This window comes from Erpetoichthys calabaricus, chromosome 8, assembly GCF_900747795.2.
Source record: "Erpetoichthys calabaricus chromosome 8, fErpCal1.3, whole genome shotgun sequence".
Lineage (NCBI taxonomy): Eukaryota > Metazoa > Chordata > Cladistia > Polypteriformes > Polypteridae > Erpetoichthys > Erpetoichthys calabaricus.
In genome coordinates, this window is record NC_041401.2 from 131,071,814 (window position 1) to 131,090,125 (window position 18,312).

The following is an 18,312-nucleotide window of genomic DNA, read 5'->3' on the forward strand; positions in this document are numbered from 1 at the left end:
TGTGTTTGCATGCGACGAACAATTACACTCCAAATTTAACTTACCAGCAACACATTTCTTTTACTACCTTCAAATTAGAAACTTTGTTAAACAGAACCTGTCCAATTTTCCTCACCTCCCACCTACCTCTATACCTGAAAAAATATTGCTCAGTCTCGAGAACTTAAGACAGCATTTCTGTAATATATAAAACTATTTTACAGTCCCTCCCTTTCATAGATCCTAGAGAAAAGTGGGAAAAGGATCTCTTACTCAATATTTCAGAAAAGGAGTGGAAAGTAGCAATGGACAGAATTCACTTGAGCACCATATGCGCAAAGTATAGAATTATTCAACTTAAAATTATATATTGAGCGCATCTTTCTCGTTTAAAATTGTCCAAAATGTTTCCAGGGCAAGATCCAACCTGTGAACGCTGCAATCAAGCTCCGGCCTCACTGGGTCACATGTTTTGGGCCTGCACCAAATTAACATCATTTTGGACCAAAATCTTTAAATGCCTTCAGACAGCTTGGATGTCACAATCCCTCCTAATCTACTAACAGCTGTGTTTGGTGTAATTCCAGACGGGCTTAAAAAGGAGAAGGACAAACAAACTGTAATCCTTTACTACACTATTGGCATGTAGGCTTATCTTGCTCAATTGGAAGAATCCTAACTCACCTATTCTAAGTCAGTGGGTAACTGATGTTATATACTATTTGAAACCGGAAAAAATCAAATTCGCACTTAGAGGATGTGTATAAAACTTATTCAAAACCTGGCAGGATCTAATCAATAACATTTTAGAATAAGCATTTAAATTGAGGAAGCAGGTTCTCTCTCCTCTTTTACTCCATTTATCTCTATTAATTTATTATTTTATCTATTCATTTGTCTTTACTAGCATAAAGTTTTGCACTGCTGGCCTAGCTCTCTTTCTCAGGGGTGGGGGTTGATTTGTTTCGAACCTTTTTCTTTTTTCTTTTTGTAAAACTCGAGTTATGTGTATGGAGTGTTATTTGATTTAAAAAATTCAATAAAACTAAAATTTAATTAAAAAAAAAGTAGTTGACTGAAACAACAGCCTTGCAGAATGCTGATGTTGGTGAACAACATGGAGGAGTAGTTGTGGCCAGTCCTCATGGGCTAAGGCATATTTGTTAGGAAGTCAAACACCCATTGGACAGAAGGAACTGCTCAGACCAAGGTCAGCACCAGGCTAGAGGGCACAATGGTGTTAAAGGCAGAGCTATAGTCAATAAATAGTACAACTGTATCTTGGCAAAGGTTTTTTTCTTTTCCAGGTATTCTAGAGCATCATGCAGGTCAAGGAAGATGACATTGTCCACAGATCTGTTACTCTGGTATCCAAACTGTAGTGGATCAGGGATGATATGGTTTATGTAGTTAATGTGGCTCACAATGACTTTCTCCAGACATTTCATCAGCACTTAGGTTAATGTGATGGGCCGTAGTCATTTGGGCATGGAAACATCAGATTTCTTTAACACTGTGACAAAAACAGGGACAAGTGGAAAATTCCATTCTACATCTGTGACAGATGTGTGATGCATGCGTTCAGGACACAGGACAGGATGCCGTCTGGGCAGGCTGCTTAGTGGTGTTTAACCCATTTAAGGGTTTTACTCAAATCAGCCTCCAAAACAACAGCTCCTCCTGGAGTAAGGCACAGCTGACAAGGTTTTGTAATCCGTGATTGTCTGCAGACCTTTTCACAGTCAATATGGTTTGCTGTCACCAAAATCATTTTCCATCCTGCTTCCGGTGCTTCCGAGTCTTGGCCGTTTTAATCATCCCTCATTGCTTGTACCTAGAGCTCTTGAAGCACCCTAGTGTCATTTGAGTCTATTTCTTCAGTCCCCTTCAAACAGCTCTGTTCACCTAAGTCATCTGATTAGAGTAGGACTGTACGAATAGGCACACACAAATCCATACAGAACCTGACATACTCCATCACCCAGTTGATGTATCCCTCTAGATTTTCAGAAAAAATCTTTAAAAATGGGCCAGTCGGTCAAACCCAAATAGTCCTGAAGTTTGAATTTGTGTTCCAGTGTCCCGCACTGTAATGTACTTTTCAAAATGGCACTTGCTTTTGCTTTCATTCTCTACTTCACGACTACCTCCAACAGTATCAAGTGCATTCCATAACTGAGCTTGCCCTTTTAATTAGCTTGTTAATTTGTTGGGCCTCTCTTAACACCACAGCATAGAAAATCATACTGGCCATCAAGTAGAAGAATATATAAAGGATGGAAAAATTTATCTTATAGAGTTGGTCTGTGTTATAAAACCAGTGCACTCTGCCATTGAAGAAGATTGATAAAGTACCTGATAAAATGTAAAAAAGTGACCACTCAACAATTTTTTGACTTCTGTAATGATTAACAACCAAACAAACTACTAAAACAAATTACAGAGTCATGAAGATGAAGCAGAAATCTTGATAATCTTAAAGAAGTTCCTGGATGAGATACTGGGACAGCTTAGCTTTTAGCTAAACAAAAGAGCATGATGGATTGAATGGTCTCCTTTCGTTTGTCAAAATTCTTGTGTTCTTACTAGCAATTCAGATTCTTACCAACAGGTGAATTTCTTTCTTTGCCTGGGGTCAAGAAGACTGGGATCTCCTGCTGTTCCATAAGTAACCTTACTGATAAACTGTCCAGTTTCATAGAGACATCAGTTGTGACTGGAGAAGTGTTCTGTAACTGAAGAAAATGTAACTTTTAGGTACAAATTTTGTCTTTAGTAAAATAATTACATGATTTTAATACTTCTGATTTATGGGTACAATATGGTCACTAGGTTATAAGTCAGGTTGTAATTTACCTACTTATGTATTTGTTCATGCTTAATATCAGGCAGACCATTCAGGTTAGTCTGTTTCTATACAGTTAACTTTCAAAGGTCAGATCAATATACTCATTTAACACTAGAATTACCAGAGCCAACGAAAAAACTCATAAATCTGGCCCACCTTAAATCCCTTTGCACCTCTCCGTCAGCGTCTTTTGTCTTCTAAATGTGTCGATAAACCCAAGCAGCAAGCAGCCTGCTATACCATCCCCCCCACCACCTCAGAATGGGCAAGAAGTTCTCCCAGTTCCTGCCTTGATTGATTATAATAATAATAATAATACATTTTATTTATTTGTGGGTGCATTTCTAAACACTCAAGGACACCGAACAATAGAAAAAACACAGATTATAAACAAAAGTAAAATACAAAAGTTAAAATCAGACAGAGCAATTGCAATCAAAGAGAAAAAGCAGTCTTAAACAAATAAGTTTTAAGTTTAGATGTGAAAAGTGAAAATGACTCAATATTTCTAAGCTCAGATGGAAGTGAGTTCCAAAGCTGGGGAGCAGAGCAACTGAATGCTCTGCTCCCCATAGTGGCAAGATAGACGAAGGGGACAGTCAAATGGATGGAGGAAGAGGATCTAAGAGTACGGAAGGGAATGGCAACATGGAGGAGGTCAGACAGATATGGAGGGGCAAGGTTGTGGATAGCCTTAAAAGTTAGTAGGAGAATTTTGAATTGAATTCGGAACTGAACTGGAAGCCAATGAAGCTGCTGCAAAACGGGAGTGATATGGTGAATAGATGGGGTTCTATTAATGATGCGGGCAGCCGAATTCTGGACCAGTTGAAGCTTATAAAGAGATTTGTGAGAAAGACCAAAGAAAAGGGAATTGCAATAATCCAGACGAGAAGTGACAAGGCTATGAACAAGGATAGCAGTCGTGTGGGGAGTGAGGGAGGGGCGAATACGATTAACATTACGCAAGTGGAAATATGCACACCAGAAGATGTTATTGATGTGGGACTGAAAGGATAAAGTACTGTCAAGGATGACACCCAGACTCTTAACCTGTGGGGAAGGAGAGACAGAGGAATTATCAATAACAAATGAAAAATGATCAGTTTTGGATAATGTTGATTTTGTACCAATGAGGAGAACCTCAGTTTTGTCACTATTTAAGAAAATTTGAAGAAAACTAGGATTTGATTTCTGCTATGCAATCAATAAGTGAGGAGGGTGGAAAGGAAGCAGTAGGTTTGCTAGTGAGATGGAGCTGGGTGTCATCAGCATAACAGTGGAAGCTAATATTATATTTACGAAAGATATTACCAAGGGGAAGGAGGTAAATAATGAAAAGGAGGGGCCCCAGACACCCGAAGTAACAGCGGTGGGTTGGGATGTGAAAGTTTTAAGCTGAACAAACTGATTACGGCCTGAGAGGCAGGATCTGAACCAATCTAGTGGAGTGTGGGTAATGCCAATCGAAGATAATCTATTGAGTAGTGTGACAAACAGTGGCAAAGGCTGCACTCAGATCAAGGAGGATGAGAATAGTAATTAAACCAGAATCAGCTGCCATAAGGAGGTCATTAGTAATTTTTATAAGTGCCGTTTCTGTATTGTGGAGGGGATGAAAACCAGACTGGAACTGTTCATACAGATTATTTAGAGATAAATGAGAATGAAGTTGAATAGCCACTATTTTTTCAATAATTTTAAAAATGAAGGGTAGATTAGAAATAGGACGAAAGTTACTGAAATTAGTTGGATTGGCACAAGGTTTTTTCAGTATTGGGGTTATTGCAGCAGTTTTAAAAGATGAAGGAACAGTAGTGAGAGAAGAGTGGTTTACAGCAGAAATAAGAGGGACCAGAGAGGGGAGGCAGGCTTTGACTAGAACTGTAGGGTGGGGGTCCAGTTGACAGGTGGATGGCTTAGACTTACAGACAAGATCTGAGATTTCTGAGAAAGTAGAAATCTGAAAAGAGGAAAATGAGTGAGTTGGGGGGTGAAATTCAAATGAAGTAGTGGAGGAATCCGTACCGTGAGGCTGATGAATCTTCTGGATTTTTTCATTAAAAAAGGACATAAGGGAATTGCAAAATTCAGTTAAGTAAAGGTGAGAAGGTAAAGAATCCGGGGGTTATGTGATATTGTTAAGTAATGAAAACAATGACTTGGTGTTGCTGTCATTGGAAGAAATAATGTGAGTATAATAGTTAGATTTAATTTGGGCAATACAGTCCTTGTAATAAAGTATATGACTTGTACATCTCTTTGTGAACAAAGAGTCCAGTTTTTTTATATAACCATTCAAGTTGCCGGCCTTTGGCTTTCAAAAGCCGAAGTTCAGGCGTGAACCAGGGAGCAGAAAAGGAGAAAGAAACAGATCTAGTTTTTAATGGAGCGACAGAGTTAAGAATACCATTAAGTCCAGTGTTATAGTATGAGAACAGTTCTTCAGGAGTGGATAAATTATGAATGTCCATAAGGGAATCAATACTTGAGGAAAGAGAGTCTAAGTTAATATTCTTAATATTACTGAAAGACATGAGACGGGAAAGCTTAGTATTGGAAAGTGCAAGTTTAACATTGAATAAAATAAGAAAATGATCAGTTATGGGGAGTTCATCTGCAGTATAATCAAGCAGGGTAACTCCAGAACAGCAAATCAAATCCAAGATATGTCCTTTGGAATGAGTGGGAACATCAGTATGCTGCTGGAATCCAAAACTCTCAAGGCAGGATGTAAAGTCTCTAGTAACAGGGACATTGATATTATCCATATGTATATTGAAATCCCCCAGAAGTATTATGTTTGATGAAACAGTAAATAAGTGTGCAAGGAAAACAGCAAAGTCATTCAGAAAGTCATTATTTGGTTTAGGGGGCTGGTAAACAGTTGCAATAAAAGTAGGAATAGGTCCATTTAATTGACACACAAGAGATCCAAAAGAACTGAAGGCAGGGACAGGCAACAGCAAGACTTTCCATTTCTCACGATACATTAACGTGAGACCTCCTCCCTGGCCAGAGCAACGGGGTTGAGAGATGTAAACAAAACCTGGGAGAGTGGATTTGTTAAGTTGGGAAAAGTCATGAGGTTGTTGCTATGTCTCAGTTAGACAGAAAAAGTCAAACTTATGATCAGTGAGGAGATTGTGGATGAGAGGCCCCTTGCTCGTGAGTGAGCGGATGTTCAGCAGACCGAAGTTGACAACGGCATTATCACATTTAGCAACAGTGTTTGCCAACCGAGCTAGGCTGGCTAACACACTGTGGTCAGCGACTCTGCCTAAATTACGTGGAGGACGTCGAGAACTGGACCAGATTGAATTTATTATTTTTGAACTGTCAGCTTGGATACTCTGGCGGGAACTGCGGTGGATATATGTCCGATGGGGGAGGAATACGATGTCTGGATGGAGATACAGGCCAGTCAGTGGAAGCTCAGACAGGTGAAAGCGGAGTCGGAGTAGCTCAGCAGCCGAGTACTGAAGCAGCCCTGTCGCAGGTAGGATAGCGAGCGACAAGAGGGACCAAACAAACACGAACCAAATAAATATCCTACCGGTCCACATGTTAAGCGAAGATGCAGACAACTCAGATGTCCGGAGAACAAAGCCAGATAAGTTTCAAAGCAGGGATAGGCCTAAGAATCGTCCATACACAGCCAAATCCAGCAGTCAAGCTAGAAATCAGTCTATCTTTAAATGACTGAAAAATAAAACTCAGTGAATAAATCTGCCCGAAATGAAAACGAAAACAGCTGCTTAGTCCATTACATTGTAAGTTATTTATAAAAAAGATAAAAAGTTAAAAAGTTACCGGAGAGCTGTGGCGACCAGTCACGCCAGTGTTCGCTCAACCGGAAGTTATCTGGGAGTGAGCTACCCAAAATTGTAAGAGGAAATAATTTGATGTTTGTTTTGTGTCTACAAAAATCTGTGTAAACACATCATTAAAATAGAAACGTTTTTCATGTTTTAGTAATAAATAAAAAAATGTAGACAAGAACTGTATAATGTGTGAAGGCTAAATATCAAATAAACACTTTCACAAAAGGTGCCAGCACAGTACGACAGCTTCTGTGGTGTAGTGGTAAGATCCACAGACTTATAATCCGGAGGTAATGAGTTCGAAACCGGCTGCCTGGCAAATTTACCGTTTTGAGTAGTGAGCTGCTCTTATTGTTAACATTATACAATAAAAACATACATTTGATTTGTGTCTGTAACAGCCAATGTAAATGTATAGTACTTGTAAAAGTTACCATTTTTTTTTCACTTTTATTCTCTCAGTCACGATCACGATACAACATCCCCCCACCCCCTGCCCCAGATCTGACGCGGTTACTTTTTATCTGAAACTGGGAATAACTGTAGATGTGAGTGGTGTTTTGAGACAATGGAACTGAAAATTCTCTGATTTGGAGGGATAAAAGCTGACACACAAACGCTGGTTAATCTGCCTTCATTGTATCTCACTTGGCAGGTTTCCATCCAAGGAGTTTTTGCGAAAAAATATTTAGCGCTTCAAATTTTTTTATCGATATAGCTGATGGAAATGCTAATTATCGATAAAATGTTGTACATGTCGACATAATATTTTTCCGTTTAACTTTAGCGCATAAATTCCATATCGATACTTCAGATGTCGCAAAAACTACATTGGAAACACTTTTTGTCGGAAAAAAGGGCTTTAACGCAAATAAATGTGTCACATTTTCATCACGTGCAATCAAAACGAGAATGGCGGAGCGGTTCGCATGGTCTGATGAAGAGAGTTTTTTTTTTGATTAAACGTCGTTATTTTGTATTAATTCAAATTTCAGTTTTGATTAAAAACCTTAAGGGAAGCAGGTTACAGTACTAATTCAGTTGTTATCGCACTGAGAAGGGATGTTGAAAGGTAGGCTCACCTGTACAGATCCGATGCTGCAAACACAGCTGCATCATGGGCACTTCCAGGAGTGCCAACGCAAATGTCTCGTATCATGCACCTGTCACCAACAAGGGCCTGGAGAACAATAGATAGCCACCCTTTGTGATTAATGTAATCGCGGTAGCCTTCCGTCGGGGGAAGAATAGGCACATGCTTGCCATCCAGCGCACCGTGAATCTGTGGCACAAGATGCACCAAGGAATTGCGGTATGCAATTTCATTGGCCTCCGCTACAGTCGGAAGTCTGATATAACGCCGCATTAATTTTTCTTTAATAGCGGTGCACACAGCATATACATATCGATGGACGGTAGTTTTACTAACCCTGAAAGTTTCTCCAACTACTCTATACTCGGCGCAGGTTGCCAGCTTGTAAAGGGCGATGGCAATCCGCTTTTGGGTTGGAACCGGTGGTCGGTGGCAACCTGTGATGGGCGCAACATCAGGACTGATGAATCCACAAAACATCTCAAATGTCGGCCGTGTCATTCTAAAATGTTGCAGCCAGAGATTTTCTGTGAAGTGTCTCTCCACCACCTCCTCCCAGAAGGTCTTATTCCGTCGTCTCTCCCATACCCGTGGGTTTCGTCGCACTGGGGTCTTTCTTCGAGCTCTAGGGCTATCAGACAAGCAACTACTTCATTCTGCTGTCGTCTTCGGATATTATGTACAATTCCAATTATTTGTGAAACTGAAATAACAGTAAGCTGGCAAATTTCAAAAAACTGTCTGAATAATCTCTCTATTTCTTTGGTTAGTGGAGGGGGTGTAACGTGGAAAACAAAAGGTAGATAATTTGCGACATACACAAAATTATGTATGGAAACGGCTCAAGGGCAGATTTTTTTCGCGATACAACAAAACTTATGCGACAGTTCGTTTTGTGGGGGCTGACGTCATCATGCACACCATTTTATCGATAAAAAGCCAGTTGGATGGAAACAGGCTGGAGACAGCAAATTTCGCACATTTTTTTTACGTATATTCTGTTTGTCGATAACAAAATGTCGCAAAAAACTGGATGGAAACTTAGCTACTGTCACTTGATTTTTTTTTTATTCAGTTTTATTGAGTGTTCCTGCTCACACTGAATTAGTATACACCTTATGGTCCATGATGTCAAAGCCGCACTGATAAAAAAAAAAAAAAACACAGAGACATAGGTATATATGATATTTGGAATAGCTCATTTTATGACCGGTATAGTACATTTCAGAAAACATTGTGGCACTGATGCAACATTATTCATATTATTCATATTCATTTGCATAATATCTTGCGGTTGTAATCAGTGGCCGCATTTTGTTTTTTTTCGATCTTGCCAGTGTCCACTTTTGGGTGCACATTATTGTTTATTTTGTACTCCAGGACATGCAGAGGAAAGAATAGTACAGAGAGGTCAGTTCCGCGTTATAAGCAATCATCAGATTCAAATGTTAACAGTTCCCACACACCCAAGGGCCGTCCTTTCTACGTTTACGACATGTGTACCTGTTGCAATGTACACACTTTTCTCTGTGCTGTGGTTACTATTACACTTAAGGGGCTGGGGAAGCCACGGCCTTCGAACAGAAGCTTGTTGAAGTTGCATCCCCTTTTGCTTTATCCATTGCCTTTTCTTGTAAGAAGGGACGACGAAGCTACTCTGCAAGGTGAGCCATGAACACTCTTCTTTTCTCAGTGGCCCCCGTATATGCCTTGTACAGTACATGTGCATTGATCGCCACCAAGTCAAGTGTGTTATAGCACAGAGAAACCAGCCTCCTGCGTGCTCCTTTTCGCACTGAATAAGCTCACACCTTCTGGTGCACGATGTCAACACAGCATCGGAAAAAAAGAAAGAGAGAAATATATGTGACATTTTGAAGAAATCATTTTATGACCTGAATAGTACCAATCAGAAAAGATTGTTGCACTAATATTATTAATATTATTTGAACAGCATCAGATCAGCTGTAAATTTATGGCATTTCTAAAAGTTAGCTTTTTTTTTCAGTCTTATTCTCTCAGTCACGTTCATGCTCTCCCTTAACTCCTTCTGATCTGACTCTAACTAACAGCACCAGTATAAATTCACACCCGATCTGATGCTGTTCGTTTTCAAATAATATTGCATTAGTGCGATGATGTTTTCTGATTGGTACTATTCAGGTCACAAAATTATTTCTTCAAAATGTCACATATATTGTCTCTTTCTTTCAGGTGTGTAATAGAAATCACAGCATAGAGAGATGTCTGCACATTGCAACAGGTACACATGTTGTAAATGTAAGAAGGACAGTCCTTGCGTGTGTGTGAACTGTTAACATTTTAATCTGATGATTGCATATAGCGCTTAACTGACATCTCTGTACTATTCTTTCCTCTACATGTGCTGGAGTACAAAAGAAACACCACCATACAGCAACATGTGGGGACTGGCAAGATCGGGGAAAAAAAAGAAAAGCATGCGGTCACTGATTACAACCACAAGATGTTATGTGAATGAATTTTTTTTGTCAGTGTGGCTTTGACATCATGGACCGTAAGGTGCATACTAATTCAGCATGAGCAGGAAAACTCAATAAAACTGAATAAAAAAAATCAAGTGACGGTGAGATACGAAGAAGGCAGATTCACCAGCATTTGTGTGCAAGTGCTATAAATGTACACTGGCTGTTACAGATGCAAAGCAAATGTATGTGTTTACTGTATAATATTAACAATAAGAGCAGCTTATTACTCAAAATGGTAAATATAGAAGGCAGTCAGGATCGAACCGGGGACTCTTGAGCACAAGTCAGCTAATCTTACCGCTACGCCACGGAAGCTGTTGTATCGTTCTTGCACCTTTTGTGAAAGTGTTTATTTGATCTTTGGACTTCAGGCTTCACACATTATATAGTTTATGCCTACATTTTGTCATTTATTACTAAAATATGAAAAACATTTCTGTTTTAACAATGTGTTTACACAGATTATTGTAGAAACGGAACACACATGAAATGCATGTGTTCCAAATAACGATCTATTATTTCCACTCTAAAACTCCAGCACTTCACTCCCAGATAATCAATCAAGGCATGAGCTGGGAGAAGTTTGTGCACGGTCTGCAGCGGTGGGGGATGGAGTGCTAGGCTGCTTGCTGCTTGTCTTTATCGGTACATATATAGGACAAAAGACACTGACGGAGAGGTGCGAAGGGATTTAAGGTGGGCCAGATTTACGAGTTTTTTCATAGGCTCTGGTAATTCTAGTGTTAAAACTATGCTATTAATACATAACATAACATACCTTTCTCAGGCCCCCTTGATCCAGATCAGGATTGCCAGGGCCTGGAGTCTATTTTAGAAGCATTGGACATAAGGCAGGAATCAGCCCTGGACAGGGTTCCAATCCATCTCAGTGCCCATTCCCATATTTATGCAGACAATTTAAATTACTAGTTAAATTAACCTACATATATTTGGGGATACGGGAGTAAAGCCGCAATACCTGAAAGAAAAACCATGCAGACATTGGGAGGAAATGCAGACTCCTTACAAACAATGACCAGGAGATAGAGTCATCCTTGAGACAGCAGCACTTGACCTCTTGCACTGCCTTTACACATACACCAGTATTTAATATATAACAGAAAAACGTCATGAAATGAGGTAGTTGATGTTATTGTTTTAATGTAAATTTTCCCAACATGACTGATTGCACCTGGATGTGCAAGTGAGTGTGCTCTTTGACCTTGTTTTGAAATTAGACAGCCCAGTAATTAGATGAATGGTGAAAATGTTTTCAGTGCTCCTAGGCATAACAAAGCGAGTAATTTTTGTTGCCATAAACCAAACAATGTATTAACTGGAAAAAAGGAATGTGATTTTAATAATGCATATTAAAAGTCAGAAAGTGATAGATATGCTTGAAGAGGTAGAGGACGAGAGAGCTAACGTAATAGCTCTGGGCGCTGAGTAGGAAACATCGTAGGTAGGCAGGAAACAAAACCAATTTGGAACTGCCATTTACCCTCACTAGCATGTCTTTGTACCAGGTGTCACAGTATCTGGAGGAAAACCCATGCAGTCCAAAGGGAAAATGTGCAAACTCCACATGGACAACAACTGGATACAGGAATTGAATGCAGCATGTTAGATGTCTGAGGCAGATGTACTAAACAGCACTAACCACTGCACATTACATGCCCTAGGGAGCTAGTTAAGAACTGATTAGGTTTATACATAAAAATTATATAAAAAATTTGTGTCTGATACTACTATTTTTTAATCATTGAATAGTAATAGATGAAATGCAAAGAGGAAAAGATGGAAAATAAAAACCAATAGTATGCAAATGCAATGTAAGTCCATTTAGAAGATGAGAAGGTGGTTCAAAAAATGTAATTAAAAATAATCTGTGTGCAACATTAAAAATAAGGAATGGACTTAGAAGAAAATTGTAAAACAGAAAGAGAATGAAAGTAATAGGGGGAGAAATATTTGTACATGTCTTTAGAAAACAAAATGCATAAGCTAAAAAACATGCAAGCACTGGAAGATAAAGAACAAAATATAAAGTTGTAATATAGGCTTAACGGAAGCCAAAGAATATTACAGAGAATTTAATAAAATGAAAAAAGATTAAGTAACATAAAGACAGATAAAATAGAATCAGGCTTGAAAATCTGTTAGAAAATGACAGCTACCCTAAGGGATGATTTACCCAGAAGTCTGCAGGCTGGTAATGTGATTAAGGTTTATAGAACGTTTCGGGGCAATGGGGACTGTTGTATAGCGTGCTGATGTAGCAAGTGTAAATTTAGATATCACTGATAGGGTTGTTTTGGGAAAAGTAAAGATGTTTTGCTACTTAGGTGACATTTTGATTATGGACAGATGGAAGTTAAGAGCTGGAAGGAATAAATACAGTATCAGGAGTTGACAATTAAAGAAGCCTCCTTGGCATTGAAAACAAAGATCTGTTTTGAATGTCATTATGCATTGTTGTTACTATGAGATTAGTCTTTGCTCTGATGCCTTACATTTGTGCATCATGGAGGAAAACAAAACAAAGTTATGAAGGATTAACCAGTCCAACTAAATATAAACTTAACCAATAGTAAAAAAGACACAAAACCCTCCTTTAAAATGTTTACTCTTTAAAGCAACAAGCTTTAAAAACAAAATACATGAGCTAGATACAACATTATTTATTTAATTTATTTTTAGGATTGTGGTATCATTGAAATTACTGAATCATATGCTGAATGGAAATGATGGACAAGAACAACAATATCAGTGACTAAAGTAACATCCTAGCTAGGAAATGAGGAGGAATGGTGCCATATGTCAAAAATAATATTCAGGCTGAAAAGATTTTGAAAGAAGAAGAGATGTGTTAGAATCACTGTATGTCACGCTAAGAGCTTATATATATATATATATATATATATATATATATATATATATATATATATATATATATATATATATATATATATAAAAGCTTAGAGCTTATATATTTTAAAAAAGAAAGGTCATATGTGCTTCTGGTCTTGGTGTACTACAGACTAAGAAAGCCCCTAGGTCTAATTGAATTTTACTGGAGTGTTAAAAGAAATCAGTTATTTATAAATCTAGAACATATTCTAGAAAGCACTTCAGAAGCAAAAAGTTATAAAGGATACCCTCATGATTCTGTTCTTGGACCACCATTCTTTATTTAAACAAATTATATAGTTAATAAACTTGCAAAATTCACTGATGACACCAAAATTAGATCTAATAGTAATTACTGAAGCGGCAGTAAAGTCAATTCAAAAAGAAATTAACAATCTTCAAAACTGGAAAAAACACTAAGAAAAAGGCAAACAGTAAGCATATTTTTCACAGTTGCTATTCCTTTTCGTTCCTTCTGGTAAATGGTACAGTAACATTGATATTCACGCCTGTTTGATACAGGTGCAGTTTGTATCCACAGATTGTAAGGCTACTGAACAGCTAACTGTATTTGCACAAACACTGACGTGTGCTTTGCAAATGCTAGAGGCTGTTGAGAGTTTTTCGTGTGTTCTGTGGTGTGAGATTTAAATAAAAAAAATACATTTTGCTCTTAAAAACTTGGGTTTTGGTTGCTGCTAAGGAACCGTGTGGGAATTTTTAAAGCTTTTCTCCCTTTAGAAGGGTTTTTTGCACTTTTCTTTCACCCGCACAAGAGCAAAAGTAGCTGGGTGTTTGGAGGTGCGCTTGGAAAAGTTACTTGTACTTGTACATGCAATTGTTCTTGTTATCTGTATTTGAACTAGCATTGAGGAGGCAGGGTAGAAAGCAGCAGTAACAGATATCGGCTACTGTAAGCAAATAACCGCATCGTAACAGCAATTCCTTAGTTTAAAGGAAAAGAAAAAAAGAGGCCACAGCTGACTTTAAAGCAGTAAAGGGGAAGGCTCAGCGGTGCACAGGTAAGCGGCCATCATTAAGACATTGATCAGGCACATTGATCAGGCACACAGGGCTGTAGGAGCAGATAAGGTAGTAAAGTTTTATTTATTTGTTTATTTTAGTCAGTAAAATAGTCCTTAGCGGTCCAGAGTTAGAACAGTTAAGTGGGAGACAGTGTAAGAGTTCATTAAAACGGGGGAATACAAACAGTGCGAGTGGAGGGCTTATAAGTAAGAGGAGCACAAAGTTAGGAGAAGAGACAGAGAAAAGTGAAGTTAACCTCATAGAAAGACAAATAGCAGGCAGCTGAGAGGGAGAACAGTACAGGAGCTTAAGCGGAAAAGGTGTAAAATAGCTGCAGCAGATCTTAGTGTTACCATTTAAGTTAATTAATTTTAAGAAAAGAAAAAAAAAAAAAAAGGTTAAGGCAGTTTTACTAATCCCAAATCACATTTTAATAATGAGGCAAGTGCAATGCAAGTCCTGCTGGATGTTGGACTTTTTAGATGATGCTTTGGAAGAGCCAGTTGTCTATGAGAGCTATATCTGCAGGAGATGCCAGCTGATCCAGCACCTTGAGCTCAGGGTCTCTGAACTGGAGGAGGAGTTGGCTGACCTGTGTTGTAATAGAGAACTTGGCCCTGTTGTCCTTTAGAGAGATAGTGTGCACCCCCAAGGTGGTGCGGGAGGAGATTCCAGACCAGACAGGTAGAACATTAGAACACTCTAGACGAGAACAGGCCATTCAGCCCAACAAAGCTCGCCAGTACTATCCACTTATTTCTTCCAAGAAAACATCAAGTCGAGTTTTGAAAGACCCTAACGTCTTACTGTCTACCACACTACTTGGTAGCTTATTCCAAGTTTCTATCGTTCTTTGTGTAAAGAAAAACTTCCTAATGTTTGTGCGAAATTTACCCTTAACAAGTTTCCAACTGTGTCCCCGTGTTCTTGATGAACTAATTTTAAAATAACAGTCTCGATCCACTGCACTAATTCCCTTCATAATTTTAAACACTTCTATCATGTCACCTCTTAATCTTCTTTTGCTTAAATTGTAAAGGCTCAGCTCTTTTAATCTTTCCTCATAATTCAACCCCTGTAGCCCTGGAATCAGCCTAGTCGCTCTTCTCTGGACCTTTTCTAGCGCTGCTATGTCCTTTTTGTAGCCTGGAGACCAAAACTGCACACAGTACTCAAGATGAGGCCTCACCAGTGCATTATAAAGGTTGAGCATAACCTCCTTGGACTTGTACTCCACACACCGTGCTATATATCCTAACATTCTGTTAGCCTTCTTAATGGCTTCTGAACACTGTCGGGAAGTCGATAGCTTAGAGTCCACTATGACTCCTAAATCCTTCTCATAAGGTGTACTCTCGATTTTCCAACCGCCCATTGTGTATTCAAACCTAACATTTTTACTTCCAATGTGCAATACTTTACATTTACTGACATTAAATTTCATCTGCCACAAATCTGCCCAAGCCTGTATGCTATCCAGGTCCTTCTGTAATGATATAACGGATTCCAAATTATCTGCTAATCCACCTATCTTGGTATCATCTGCAAACTTAACCAGCTTGTTACTTATATTACTATCTAAATCATTTATATATATTAAAAATAGCAGCGGCCCTAGCACTGACCCCTGTGGAACACCACTCTTAACATCAGCCAGTTCTGATGAGGTTCCTCACACCATCACCCTCTGCTTCCTGTGTCTGAGCCAATTCTGCACCCATCTACAAACATCACCCTGAACTCCCACCTCTTTTAATTTGATGCCCAACCTCTCATGTGGCACCTTATCAAATGCTTTCTGAAAGTCCAGATAAATAATATCATAAGCTATATGATAAATAATATCATAGAAATAAGTGGGTCACAGTCACAAGGCATAAGGTAAAGGGTGCACACTGTCTGGGGGCATCAACCCCAGAACTAGAAGCGTCAAACCGTTATCATGTCATTGCGGAGCTATGCATGGAGGTACAAACAACGGTCTAGAAATAAAAATGCGTAGTAATATAAATTCTAAGTAAACATTTAAATGTAGAAGGAGTACCACATTAAAAATAACTTGCCTTAATGCTAGAAGTATCAAAAATAAGGTGAGTGAGTTGGAGTTGTATGTAGCAGTGCATAATTATGATATTATAGCAATAACGGAAACCTGGCTAAATAACAAAGAAGGGGCTGAGTGTAACATAGAGGGTTACACATTTTTTAGGAAGGATAGACAACAGAAAAGGAGGTGGGGTTGGTGTTTATGCCAAACAGAATTTAAATGCAAGTCCTCTTCAGTTGGATGATGAGCCCCATCTTAGTAAGGACATGTGGCTTCACCTGGAAAATAATAATAATAATAATAATAATAATAATAATAATAATAATAATAATAATATTAGAGAAAGAGGTCTTATTTTAGGAGTGTGTTAAAGACCACCCAATTCAGACAGTAATTTCAACACACATCTTTTTAGTAATATCAAAAAGGCAAGTTTACAGGGAGATATTATAGTCTTGGGGGACTTTAATTATCCAAATATTAACTGGGATAACCTTGCAGATGGAGGAGCACAAGAGCAGGAGTTTTTAGAAGTAATCAGTTTTTTAACACAGCATGTTAAAAGCACCAACACGGGGTGAAGCCTGTCTTGATTTAGTATTTTGTAATAATCAAGACAGAATTGAGGGTGTAGAGGTTATTGAATCACTAGGTTCAAGTGACCATAATATAACACAATTCTCACTATTTTGTAAGAGTGCAGATACAAAGAATAAAATTGTTAAGTTGAACTTTGGTAGGGCAAATTTTGACCAGATGCGACAAAGTCTAAGTAGGATACACTGAGATAAGCTTTTAAGTGTGGAGATAGTCGAGGAACAATGGAACAGGTTGAAAAGTGTTTTACATGTAATGTAGGACAGATAAATACCTAAATTTGGAATTAATAGGAAATTTAAAAAAAACTCCACAGTGGATTAATAAAGATTTAAAAAAGAAGATGCAAAGAAAAAAACTGCTTTATAAGGCATTTAAGACTAATGACTGCAAAGTGAATCATAGAGCGTATGAGAACATGAGAGCAACCATTAAGAAGGATATCAGGGAGGCTAAAAGACAGTTGGAGAGGAATATAGTAGATAAGGTGAAAGTAGAAACCTACGAGATTCTTTCAGTATTTTAGTACTAAAAGAACAGTCAAGGAGGAGGTCAAGTGCATCAGAAATAGTAAAGGGGAATTAAAAGATACAGACAATGAAATAGCGGATGTCCTAAACTTACATTTTTCTGAGGTGTTTACAAGTGAGCAAGTGGATAACCTTCCAGAGGTAAACGCGACTACTACAGAGTTACTGAGGGATTTGGAAATTGTAGAGGGAGAAGTACTGCTCAGATTAAATAAGCTAAAATCAAATAAATCACCAGGACCAGATAATATTTACCCTCGAGTTCATAAGGAGGCTAGTGAGTACATATATAAACCCTTGACTCATATTTTTAGGAAGTCACTGCACACAGGAGAGATTCCAAAGGACTGGAAAATGGCAAATATCAACCCTTTATATAAAAAGGGTGACAGGGCAGATCCATGCAACTATAGGCCAGTAAGCTTAACGTGCATCACAGAAAAATTAATGGAAGGAATTATTAAGGATAAGATTGACAACACCTGGGAGGACAGGAGTTATTCTGAACATTCAGCATGGGTTCAGAAGAGGGAGGTCTTGTTTTACTAACATGCTGGAATTCTATGAGGAGGATACGATCAAAGTGGAGCATATGATATCAAATTAAAAGAAGTGGGAGTTTAGGGTGATGTTTTTAGATGGGCGCAGAATTGGCTCAGACACAGGAAGCAGAGGGTGATGGTGCGAGGAACCTCATCACAATTGGCCGATGTTAAGAGTGGTGTTCCACAGGGGTCAGTGCTAGGGCCACTGCTATTTTTAATATATATATAAATGATTTAGATAGGAATACAAGTAACAAGCTGGTTAAGTTTGCAGATGATACCAAGATAGGTGGATTAGCAGATAATTTGGAATCCGTTATATCATTACAGAAGGACTTGGATAGCATACAGGCTTGGGCAGATTTGTGGCAGATGAAATTTAATGTCAGTAAATGTAAAGTATTAC

The 18,312-nt window shown here is 38.5% G+C and overlaps 1 protein-coding gene across 1 annotated transcript in view; it reads right to left on the minus strand.

The window, feature by feature from the left end:
- The window catches only part of cfap74 (cilia and flagella associated protein 74), a 525,252-nt gene that overhangs the window by 78,830 nt on the left and 428,110 nt on the right, over positions 1–18,312 (minus strand). The window contains exon 34 of the mRNA XM_051931357.1: positions 2,585–2,714. Within this exon, the coding sequence (XP_051787317.1) occupies positions 2,585–2,714 (130 nt within the window). The remainder of the gene's footprint in view (positions 1–2,584; positions 2,715–18,312) is intronic.